Here is a 12,759-nt window from a genome sequence, read left to right on the forward strand (position 1 = left end):
ACCGCCACCTTACTAAACCTGTGCTGAGGATAATTTCCCTAAGGATGACCGATGAATGTTTTTCAATGCCTCCTCCTTAGTTTTGCTACTGTCTCTGCCTTTTAGAATTTTGTGTGTGTGTGTGTGTGTGTGTGTGTGTGTGTGTAAAGTGCCGTCAAGTCGCAGCCGACTTATGGTGACCCCTTATGGGGTTTTCAAGGCAAGAGACTAACAGAGGTGGTTTGCCAGTGCCTTCCTCTGTATAGCAACCCTGGACTTCCTTGGTGGTCTCCCATCCAAATACTAACCAGGGCTGACTCTGCTTAGCTTCTGAGATCTGACGAGATCAGGCTAGCCTGGGCCATCCAGTTCAGGGCCTTTTAGAATTAGGGCTGCCAATTACAAAAGATGTTTCAGCAAAAATGTATACTTGATCCCAAGAACAGGCTATTAGGTATTATGCCATCAGAACTGCCTTCGCAATCTAAAGATTTGTTTAAGTATGCAACTGCTGCTGCCAGAGTCATCCTAGCAAGGAAGTGGAAACAATCATCTCTCCCAGACATGGAAGGATAAATTAATAGACTATGCTACCTTGGCTAAAATGACCTACATGGCAAACATAGCCAATGATGAGACACATGAACAGTTTAATGAAAAATGAAAATTATTCAATAGATATGTTGAGGCTCAAGGCTAAATATTATAGAACAACATAATTTTAAGTTTAGAGTTGGAAATTGCTAGGCCCAATGTAATAGGTTATATACTACTCATAGAGGGTGTTTATTTCTTGAATGTATGTATACTACCAACAGAAAGAAAAATAATAACAACACTGTCTGCTTGATTAGCCTCTAAAATGTTTATGCTTATGTTATCTTTTTCTATTTGGCCAGATGGATACCCTTCTATCTTACCCATTCCTTTTTTTCCCTTTTGTATCCCTATCATATTATTAAATTAATAAAACATGTGAAAAAAAAAGAATTAGGGCTGCCAGTCCTCCTGCTATGGTGGGAGGTTTCACCCTGGCAGTTGACATTGCCTGCTGTATCTCCAAGTGGCAGCAGGCAATAAAAAAATATATCTGTGCCATGGAGTTTCTGGCCATTTCTCCAGCTACCCTAGGTCACTTATGTGTTTTCCCCAGAAGTGATGTAGTGTCACATACAACATCATGTCCTAGGGCTGCCAGGTCCCTCTTTGCCACTGGTGGGAGGTTTTTGGGGCAGAGCCTTAGGAGGGCAGGGTTTGGAGAGGGGAGGGACTTCAATGCCCTTGAGTCCAATTGCCAAAGTGACTATTTTTCTTCAGGGGAACTGATCTCTATCGGCTGGAGATAAGTTGTAATAGCAGGAGATCTCCAGCTATTACCTGGAGGTTGGAAAAGATCCAAACAGCACTATAAGGTAATATAAACGCAAGATAAATTTATATTTATAAAGGTGCAGGTAAGTGCAAGGAGTGAACATATGTACAAAAATTAAGGGAAACACAACCAGGGTTTTTTTTTAAACAATTAGCATGAATAGTCCAGCAAGATATGCAATATGACAAAAGAAATTGTCCAATGGATCACATAAAAACAATATAGCTGTCCATGAAAGACTTCCCTGTACTTCTCGGTAGCTGGACACAAAATGTCAAAAATGAGGACCACAGCGAGGAGGTGCCCGGACGTGTCGTCTAGATCATGCACACGTTTCGCACATGGCTTCATCAGCTACACATATCTGTATAACATGATCAAAAAAGTATACCATGCTAATACAAAGATATCATGTCAATAAATAATTGTTTTAAAATATTAAGAGTTAAACCTTTATTTCACATTATATCAAAAATATTAATATTAAGAAACTATGCAACTACCATCATAAATATATATTAAAAAACTTACCAGAAAAGTTTATAACAATCATATCAATTTCAAAGAGGGACCAAGAGGATTTCTATATAGGTCTCCAAAGCATATAATGAAACTGACAAGATGCGAGTTCAAATAGAAAGCAATGCAAGGAAATGAACAGCAGCTGGTGGAGCAGTGAAGAAAAATGCTTAAAGAAGAAAACTCCTTATAAAAAACAAGAGTAATCCAATTCATTATTTAAACCATTGGGGGACAAGGATCCCATGAGAAATATAAGTTTGGTTTCCATTTGATGTAATTTTTTTGTATATTTTGGGAATCATAGGGACGACCTTGGTACTGCCACAAGACGCAGAAAGACATGTCATTATCTCGGTGTCCTTTATCAATAAAGTGCGGAGTGAGCGGAGTCTCAAGATTTCCGGAGCGGATCCTAGACCGATGCTCTGAAATTCTTGTTCTAATAGGTCTAATTGTGCTGCCAATATAGGAAAATCCACATTTACATAAGCCATTTCTTACGTTTAAAACGTAATTCTACTCTGGACAGTGATTTTCAACTATCTGCCCGTGAGCTGCAAAATGCCTTGCGGAACAAGGGTTATCCGGACCACGTTTTACATTCAGCCAAGGCAAGAGCCGATTCTTTAGACAGAGGGGCACTATTTACTTCCCAGCAACCTCGCAACTCCCGATCTGGGGTCACTTGGTCCTTACAATTCAGCTCCAAGTCTAATATGATCAATAAAATAGTTAAGAAACATTGGCACCTTATACAATGCTTACCAGGCTGCCAAACCCCTCCTTTGTGTGGACTTCGCCGTCCCCGGACCATTCGAGACCAATTAGTGCATACAGACACTCCTTTGCAGGAGCCTTCTCCAACGTCCCATCCACCCGCTTTGGGACATTATCCATGTGGCTCCTGTTCAGTTTGTAATTTATGTCTTACCCTCAAAGAGGTTATCTCCCCGGTTACTGGTTTCAGGTTTACTTTGAGACAGTTCTTTAACTGTTCTTCCAAACAGGTCGTTTATTATATCTTATGTAAATGTGGATTTTCCTATATTGGCAGCACAATTAGACCTATTAGAACAAGAATTTCAGAGCATCGGTCTAGGATCCGCTCCGGAAATCTTGAGGCTCCGCTCACTCCGCACTTTATTGATAAAGGACACCGAGATAATGACATGTCTTTCTGCGTCTTGTGGCAGTACCAAGGTCGTCCCTATGATTCCCAAAATATACAAAAAATACTACATCAAATGGAAACCAAACTTATATTTCTCATGGGATCCTTGTCCCCCAATGGTTTAAATAATGAATTGGATTACTCTTGTTTTTTATAAGGAGTTTTCTCCTTTAAGCATTTTTCTTTACTGCTCCACCAGCTGCTGTTCATTTCCTTGCATTGCTTTCTATTTGAACTCGCATCTTGTCAGTTTCATTATATGCTTTGGAGACCTATATAGAAATCCTCTTGGTCCCTCTTTGAAATTGATATGATTGTTATAAACTTTTCTAGTAAGTTTTTTAATATATATTTATGATGGTAGTTGCATAGTTTCTTAATATTAATATTTTTGATATAATGTGAAATAAAGGTTTAACTCTTAATATTTTTAAACAATTATTTATTGACATGATATCTTTGTATTAGCATGGTATACTTTTTTGATCATGTTATACAGATATGTGTAGCTGATGAAGCCATGTGCAAAACGTGTGCATGATCTAGACGACACGTCCGGGCACCTCTTCTGGCACCTCCTCGCTGTGGTCCTCATTTTTGACATTTTGTGTCCAGCTACCAAGAAGTACAGGAAAGTCTTTCATGGACAGCTATATTGTTTTTATATGATCCATTGGACAATTTCTTTTGTCATATTGCATATCTTGCTGGACTATTCATGCTAATTGTTTAAAAAAAACCCTGATTGTGTTTCCCTTAAATTTTGTACATATGTTCACTCCTTGCACTTACCTGCACCTTTATAAATATAAATTTATCTTGCGTTTATATTACCTTATAGTGCTGTTTGGATCTTTTCCATCATCTATACAGCACTGAGCCTTCATTCTCTCCAGGATTACCTGGAGGTTGGCAAACCTATCATGTCCCTGCCTCAAACCTCCTGCTGGTTTCCAGACCTGAAACCCCTACTTAGGGTAGACAAATATTTTAGAGGATCTGAAAGAGATACAGGTTATGTTTCCTGTGTTGTGTACACATTTCTTTTTCCCCATGTTGTAAACATGTATGTTCGGTCACCTCTCCTTTTTTAATCAATCCCAAACGTACTTACTAGAAATGAAATTGGGATGAGTTTATGTGCTATGAGCTCTTCGAAGAATATATATATTATGGATGACTATTCTGAAGGCTTGTTCTGGGCAAGAATGGGGAGGAGAATCAGGAAAATGTGTGGCTGCCTTGTATCATTCCTTCCTCTTCCTTGCTTTATGTTAGCATGGGGCCTTATTCCCCAGATGACTGTAACCCTTTTCACTCAACAGCTGTTCACTTGCTACTGGGGAAGGGGAAAGGGTTGCATATTCTGGCCCTACCTCCCCACATTCAGCCCAAAGTTTGAACAGTGTGTGTACAAATAAAGGTGCCCAATTGTGTGGGAAGTGCTGTCATTTAGACCTCCACACTAATGCCTGAAGATCAGGAGCAATTCCCGGCCCGTTATCTCCATGATGGAGTCCCCCCCCCTTTTAAAAAAACAACAACTAATTCCTTCTGCATTGGAGTATACATTTCAATCAAATCGCCTTGCATGGGAAATAAAGCCCACAACAGTTTCCAAGTATCTGAAATCTAAGTGCTGTGATTTCAGGGGTATGGCTCTCAAGCATCAGCCATAATCTAATGCATGAATTCCTTTTTTGCGTCATAGACACAATTTTTTTAAAAAATGAAACCATATGCTGATTTAATCCCTGTGTGTTTTAGTGCCCCTAAGTGATGAAGAAGAGGGAGGCATGCTCTTTGACAGCGTGGGCAAGTCTTCCATTGATCCCTTTGACACATCCTCTGGATCTGTACAGCTCATTGCCATAAAACCTGTAGCTTTACCTCCTGTACATCCAACATCAGATAGGAGTCAGGAAACTGCTATCCTGAACGGAGAGGTGAGAACGTATCCTATAGTTGATTTTATGTATTGATTCGTATATTGACAAGTAAAAAAAATGTTCGGGCTTAAGGGACTATTAGGCAGTGGCTGGCATGGACGCTAGGATCCAGTAGGATATGAAACCCTCTGTAACTCCTGGCAATCTGAAAATATAAAAGCTGCCACAAAGCAGTATAAGAATAAGTGAGACCTTCAGCTACAGGGCCTCTGATTACAAGGAAGGGGGATGCAAACTATGTTTCCCTTACATTTCTTTTGGAGTCCAGTAAGACATGAGTGTTACGGATTCCGTGGACTGCCAAAAAAACAAATCAGTGGGTTATAGATCAAATCCAGCCTGTACTGACCCTAGAAGCTAAAATTACTAAACTGAGGCTATCGTATTTTAGTCACGTCATGAGACGACAAGAGTCACTGGAAAAGACAGTCATGCTAGGAAAAGTTGAGGGCAGCAGGAAAAGAGGAAGACCCAACAAGAGATGGATTGACTCAATAAAGGAAGCCACAGTCTTCAATTTGCAAGATCTGAGCAAGGCTGTCAAAGATAGGACATTTTGGAGGACTTTCATTCATAGGGTCGCCATGAGTCGGAAGCGACTTGACGGCACTTAACACACACACAAGACATTAAAAGGCTTGAAATCATTCTTACTGCTTTGGTTAGCCTGTGCAAAGGCCAATCTTAGTCACAGTGTTTGTGCCCGATGGATTTTCTGGATTCGTGTTTAGCCAGCATCCAGAAAACCCGGGCAAAATGCACAGGGAGAGCAAGGTAGCCTCTGACAGTGGGAAAATGCATGCATAATCAAGGCAAAGCCCTGAAGTAGTCAGCGGGGTGACCACAAAGAAACAACCATGCATTAATGGCCTGAGATGAATGGTGACAGGAACAAGTAATCTGATATCTCAGTATGGGAACTCTTAGTCAAAGAATGCTGTCAAATCCCTTTGTTTCTTAGTATAAATACTGTTGTGATTTGATTTGCTATTGAGGCAAATTGTCTCCTTTTTCCTCTCTGGGGATCCCAATAAGGGATTTTAGAAGAGGCCTGGCAGGGGACATGCCCAGCTTGGAGGCTGTCAGGGCGGTCACCCTCCAAGTGGCAGGGGAATCACAGTGGCTCCCGTCCAAGTGGTGTCCCGCATACTGCCATCCCAGGCTACTCCCAGTAGGCGGGCTGGGAGTAAGAGGCCCTCCCAGGATGCTCCTCAGCAGGCAGGCTGGGGAGTAGGAGGTACAGCAGCAGCCGGCAGGAGGGTCAGCCGATGACCTGGATCCATCCCCTATGCCACACTAATGCCCTTAACGCTATAACCAATAAAAGTTGTTCCTGTTTTCATCCCAATGCTGTGTCTTGTACTGATTGTGCATGCCTAAGTTTTACGGGTGTGAGTCTGGGTAGCTGTTTCCAGCCCCCCGCCCCAACTAAGCTCTGGGTCAACAAATTAATCACCTGAAAAATAATGTGATTAGATTAATCTGTACATATGTGCATCTCTTAATTTATTCTACAGGTGTGAAAGCGAGGGTGTACTTGCACACAACGTACTCAAAACTAATTTTTTATTTTAGTTTAGTTAGAATAGTTTACCTTGGTGTTGTCATTTTAAATTTGTTTTTACTTCCCTTCAGGTTAACAAAGCCCTGAAGCAGAAGTCTGATATAGAGCACTATCGCAACAAATTGCGCCTGAAAGCCAAACGGAAAGGGTATTATGATTTTCCCCAAGTTGATAACAATAAGGGACTGGTGGAGAGGAAAAAGATGTATGAAAAAGCACAAAATGAAATAGATCATATTTTGGATCCTGATACAGATGGATCATCCCCATTTGTAGAACCCAAAAACAGGTGAGTGTTTACCCATTTTATATACGTTTACCCATGCCTGTACCCCAGTTTCCACTGCAAAAGAGGCAAATTATGAAGACAAGTGTTTCAGCCTTAGTGGCATATATTGTGGAATGTTAACGTGAAATAACACTCATTTGCCTGGGAAGAATCGATTCCTTTGTTTGGCGAGGTTTCATTTCCTCAAAAAGATTGGTGCTTTATTTATGACTGCTGTGGCATGATTTTAAGTAAGCTGGAAAGGATAATGGTTGTAGGTTAAGTATTCTCTTTTGTTGTTGTTGTTGTTGTTGTTGTTGACCAGAATGGAACATTTAATGTTATTTCTTGGTATAACAAAAGGAATTATGACCTGTCCCAAACCATGCGGTTTCTTGTACAGGATTTTTTTATGATGAAAAACTGAATGACAGTACAAGAGCTTTCATGTACTAAAGTTACACACTGATGACTTTTTATTGTATAATAGTATTTTGTAACAACTAATGGAAATCAGTAGTTGTTACCACACGGCCTCTGTTTTGGAAACCAAACTTCTAAGTTAAATGCTTAAAGGCACCACATTGGATACCCCTGCCTTCCCTGTCTTGTAATCAGTGTAACTTATTTACAAATGCATTTGGGAGAAGAGCAGAGTCTGAATGGGGGCGGGGATGTTTAAAAGAATGGAAATGAAACCTGTACTTGAGTCAAGCTCTTACTCCCGAGGACATATGATGTCACTATTCATACTCAATGTAAACAGGATGCCATCAAGAGATAGTCCTTCACAGACCATAGGATTCATGATAAAATAAAGGGTAAGAAGTAGTATGTACAATCCATGCTGGTCAAATATAGCAGCAGTGACTTGGTGGTATTTTCCACTACCACTGTTATTCTTTATATTTGTCATTTAGAAAAGGGAGGGGTAATTATGGTTTTGATGGCTAGCTCAAGAGGTTACAATTGCAAAACTGTGAAGGACAGTGATTAAAAAATGAAGTTTTACAGTATTATGATATGGGATGGCAAAGAACCAAGAAATCTGGTGTCAGTACTGAAGGCTTTGGAACATCAGGACCTTGTATAGTGGAGATGAGGGACTGTTGCATATGTGCAGCAAAAGATAAGATAACTTTTGAATTATACAGTACCCTATTTTATTAGCGCAAACTGTCTTGGGAATATAAATGAAGCAAGCTGAAATTTCACATTAATGTACACAGTGGACAGGATATAAGGTATTAATGAATTATGAAATTACTACAATATATTTTCCCTGAAGTTTTAATATTGATCCAGTTTTATTAGCCACTCTGACATTTGCTTGCTTGTGCACAATGTAGAAAGAGGCCATGGAGCACATATTCAAAGGCATGATTTTTAAGGTTTATTGATTATTTTAGAAAAACTGCCTAATTCCAATCAATTTTCACCAATACTTCACTCTCAAAAAGGGCAAGAGTCCAGTAGCACCTTAAAGACTACCAAAAATATTTTCTGGTAGGGTATGAGCTTTCGTGAGCCACAGCTCACTTCTTCAGATACAGCTAGAATGTGAATCCATCGGTCTTTAAGTAGAGGAACAGTATGTAAATGTGAATAGCAGGCTTGATGGGATTAGGTGTGATATGCAGAAGAGTCTGTGATGTCCAGGGGAGAGATGGGTGTGGAGAAATCAGCATTGGTAATGGGCCATGAATGCAAGGTCTTTATTCAGCCCAGGTAAATGCATTGACTTTAGTTTGAATATCAACTGTAATTCAGCAGTTTCTCTTACAAAGGAATTTTAAAGGGAGATTGGAAATTACCAATGCTGATTTCTCCACACCCATCTCTCCCCTGGACATCACAGACTCTTCTGCATATCACACCTAATCCCATCAAGCCTGCTATTCACATTTACATACTGTTCCTCTACTTAAAGACCGATGGATTCACATTCTAGCTGTATCTGAAGAAGTGAGCTGTGGCTCACGAAAGCTCATACCCTACCAGAAAATATTTTTGGTAGTCTTTAAGGTGCTACTGGACTCTTGCCCTTTTTGACTACTGCAAACAGACTAACACGGCTACCCACTGTGAATTAACTTCACTCTCAAGTATCCAAAGATTTATTCATTGTTATTCAGATAGCATTTGCTCACATGTAAAGTTGTTCAGGATCAATGTCACTTTAGGTTAACAGTAAAAATTATCCTGCTTACATCTGAGGACAAATTGAAAACTGTGCAAGTTAACGAAAATTTAAAAATTAATGACTGGCCACAAAAACTGAAATTATGTTTTTTTGTGATCCTCATTTAGTGCTGGCATTCGGACTTGAATAAATTAGATAGATCTTAAAACTCTGCATACTTACTCTTGAAGCAATGCCATAAACAGCTGTAGATGGTACCATAAAGATTTGTAGTAGTCTTTAGGCAGAGGAGAGTTGCCAGGCAAGCTTGCCTGGAATGTTTATGGAGAGTAGTGTAATGGCTTTATAACCACTCCCTACCAGTGGGTGGTGCTGTTGTATGTCTGAGTGTTTGGATTGGGTCTACATTGTTTTTAGTTGTACCTGGAGGTTGGCAACCCTAACACAAGGGGAAATGAAAAAAAAAAGGCCTGGTCAATATCTGAAGAAGTGAGTTGTGACTCACGAAAGCTCATACCTTGCCAGAACTTTTGTTAGTCTTTAAGGTGCTACTGGACTCTTGCTCTTTTCTACTGGTCAGGATCAGGCACAGTACTTCACAGATCTGTGCATTTTGCCTCTTCAACCTGATCAGTAGCATAGGTAAAGCCGCTCCAGTGTTTTTTTTTTCTGGGTAATTTTGACACCTTAGTCCCTGTCACTTCAGGAACAAGAAATTTGTGTGGTCAAACTATTTAGCTAATTTATTGATTCCCAAAACACAGGATAGGTTTCACTCTGGCCCATCTCAGTGTTGTTCCATCGGCTTTATTAGAAGGGAGATACCATCGTGTGGTGCTTCATGAGTGTTTAAGCCCTTGCATTACCGGGGAAATTGAAACGGCTTGACATGTCCTTTTGCACTGTCCCTTCTGTCATGATAACAGATACATATTTATTATACCTATCCTCCAAAACATCCCGTGAAAATCAGAGGAATGGTATACTTCCTTTCTTCTCGCAGACTTTGAATCTGGAGCCTCAGACAGGGTTGCCAAATTCTGTGCAGCTGTCAGAGTTTACCGATTTACAGTGTCGATATAGTAACACATACCGTTAAAAATATATTTTAATGGAAGACTGTATATATATTCTAATATAGATTTTATTCTGCTGGTCCATGACTGTAATAAATTATTGATTGACTGATTGGTTTAATTTCTTAGTCTATCCCTGGAGCAATTTAACTGGATACCACAAACAGCTCTTTCCGTCTTCTTACCTTTAATTTTTTTTTTTAATTGAGCATATATATATATGTAGGTAATAGCCAGCTTTGTAATATAGAAATAATATGTGGACAAATACAATTGGATTTGTTATCCCATAAGATAATCAAGAGGGACCATCCTTCTGTATGTTTATCCTCTTCCATATTCGGACGTGAAGGCAATCTGACTGCAACATCTGTCACCCCATTGGTTGCCAGGGTTGATTTGGCTGATCTGGCTGGCTAGGTGGGTGTCCCCTACCTCCCTCACTGCTCCATGTGCGTCCCTCCCAAAACTGCGCGCTCGGTGGAAGAGGATGACCATCCCCGATAGAAGGACCATTCTTCGGTCAAGGGTTTACGATAGCTTCCATATTCATAGCAGCAGATGAGGCAGACTTGTCTTCTGCCAGGCAACCAATACATTTTGTAAAGCAAACACAAATTGCCCAGGCAAATGAAGTGTGCCCCACATCTACTTCTTGGATTTGTTTAGCCTGAAAAGGAGAAGACTGAGAGGGGATATGATAACCATCTTCAAGTCCTTGAAGGGCTGTCATAAAGAGGATGGTGCAGAGTTGTTTTCTGTTGCACCAGAATGTTGGACCAGAACCAACAAGTTAAAATTAAATCACAAGAGTTTCCATCTAGACATTAGGAAGAATTTTCAACAGTTAGAGCAGTTCCTCAGTGGAACAGGCTTCCTCAGGAGGTGGTAAGCTCTCCTTCCCTGGAGGTTTTTAAGCAGAGGCTAGATGGCCATCTGTCAGCAATGCTGATTCTATTAACATGGGCAGTTCATGGGAGGGGGGCATCGTGGCCATCTCCTGGGCACTGGGGGTGTGTGGGGGAGGTAGTTGTGAGTTTCCTGCATTGTGCAGGGGGTTGGACAAGATGACCCAGGTGGTCCCTTCCAACTCTATGATTCTATGATCTCTCAGAAGCCAGCAACTGTGACTTGAGGAAGGGAGGTTTTCTTTGAAGCCTGACTGTTTCATGGGTATTTATTTATTTTTAAAATTTATAGCTCACACTGTTTAACTCATATGGGTTTACAAGTTGGTTTACAATGAGTATAAAAACATAAAAATGCAGCATTCATACAGCAATAAAATTGCTGTAAATAAAATTCATACAGCAATAAAATTCATACAGCAATAAAGCTAAAACACTGTGAGCCTCAAAAACAAAATTCAGTGATGCTTGACAGCCTACTCTAAAATAAAAATCAATAACAATAATGCCTGGACCATAACATCAGCTTGGTGCCAGGCAAACCACGACAGGGAGAGATTTCCTCAAATGGAAAAGGTCCTCTCTGTGGTGGTCTTCCACCTTGCTAATACACATGGAGAAGTCTAAATTGACAAGAAGGAATATATTCTATGTATGCATTCCATTGTCTCGTTTGATAGAATTTCTACAACCTGTATTTGCACTGCTTGGACAGGATAGTTTGGGCTGACAATGACTAATAAATGGCTGCCTTGGTGGATAAAAATGCAAAATTAATTAGGTATCCTAGCCTAATGGACGAATTTTTCAAAATTATTTCAAAATTAAATTGCAAAACCCCAGCTTGTATAGGTAGTATGCATAATCCTAAAAACACTTTCCTGGGAGTAAGCCCCATTGAATAAAGCAGGACTCAGTTCAAAGTAGATCTGCATAGGGTTGCTCAGTGAGTCCCAATAATTTCTAAGAGATTTAGTTCTGAATAATAATATTTAACATTGTGCTACACGATACTTACTGAGATCCTGTAGCCTTGTTTTAGGGTTAAAAGGAACAGCAGACTTTTTGTGAAGATTTGTGTAATGATACAAATTGAGGCTGAGCATTCTACCTTGAAATATTCTATTCTGTCTCAAATAACTCCTGCAGCTTGGACTTGCGGTATTGAAATAAGTCATTTGTGTGGAAATAAGTCATTTGTGTGCAAGTTTTAACATGGCCACTTGGAGCAAAGGTATAGAATTCCAAGTTGTAAGCAGCATGTGAAACTAAATGTTGACAATTAGGAGTGTTGAATCAACAACAACAAAAAACAAAATCCCAATCTTTTGAGGCCATTAGGCTAGTATGCCTAAGGCATACAAGATGTTCTGGGCCAGATTAAATACATGCTGCTTTCACATCTAGCTTGCTTTCAGGCTGAGAATCTCTGTTCTAAATGATGTGCTTTAGCCCTGAATAAATGTCATGTTTTATTTTAAAGAAAATGAAGCTTCTTCAGTCGTTTAAATTTGTTGACAGTGAGGTCAACGGTATTTCAAACTACATCTTGATAAAATATACAATTTCTGTTCAGGCATGTAAAACTTTTGTTGTTATAACTGTGTCATGGTAACTGTCTTCTTAGATTAAAAGTGTGCAGTGAAGCTTCATATGTAGTAACTGGAACTTGAGAGTTGCGTAATCTCAAAGTATGTATTCTGAAGGTACATTTTGTAGACAGCGATGCTGTTACCATGCTAGCTGACTTGTTTATTTATGTTTCAAGTGGATGAAACACAGAAAAAGATTGAGTATCTTATAATTA

The 12,759-nt window shown here is 39.8% G+C and overlaps 1 protein-coding gene across 1 annotated transcript in view; it reads left to right on the forward strand.

Moving 5' to 3' along the window:
* KIAA1549L (KIAA1549 like) overlaps positions 1 to 12,759 on the forward strand; it is a 154,471-nt gene that overhangs the window by 110,946 nt on the left and 30,766 nt on the right. The window contains exons 15-16 of the mRNA XM_056851136.1: positions 4,812 to 4,990; positions 6,629 to 6,846. Coding sequence (XP_056707114.1) covers positions 4,812 to 4,990; positions 6,629 to 6,846 — 397 coding nt within the window. The remainder of the gene's footprint in view (positions 1 to 4,811; positions 4,991 to 6,628; positions 6,847 to 12,759) is intronic.

This window comes from Euleptes europaea, chromosome 6, assembly GCF_029931775.1.
Source record: "Euleptes europaea isolate rEulEur1 chromosome 6, rEulEur1.hap1, whole genome shotgun sequence".
Taxonomy (NCBI): domain Eukaryota; kingdom Metazoa; phylum Chordata; class Lepidosauria; order Squamata; family Sphaerodactylidae; genus Euleptes; species Euleptes europaea.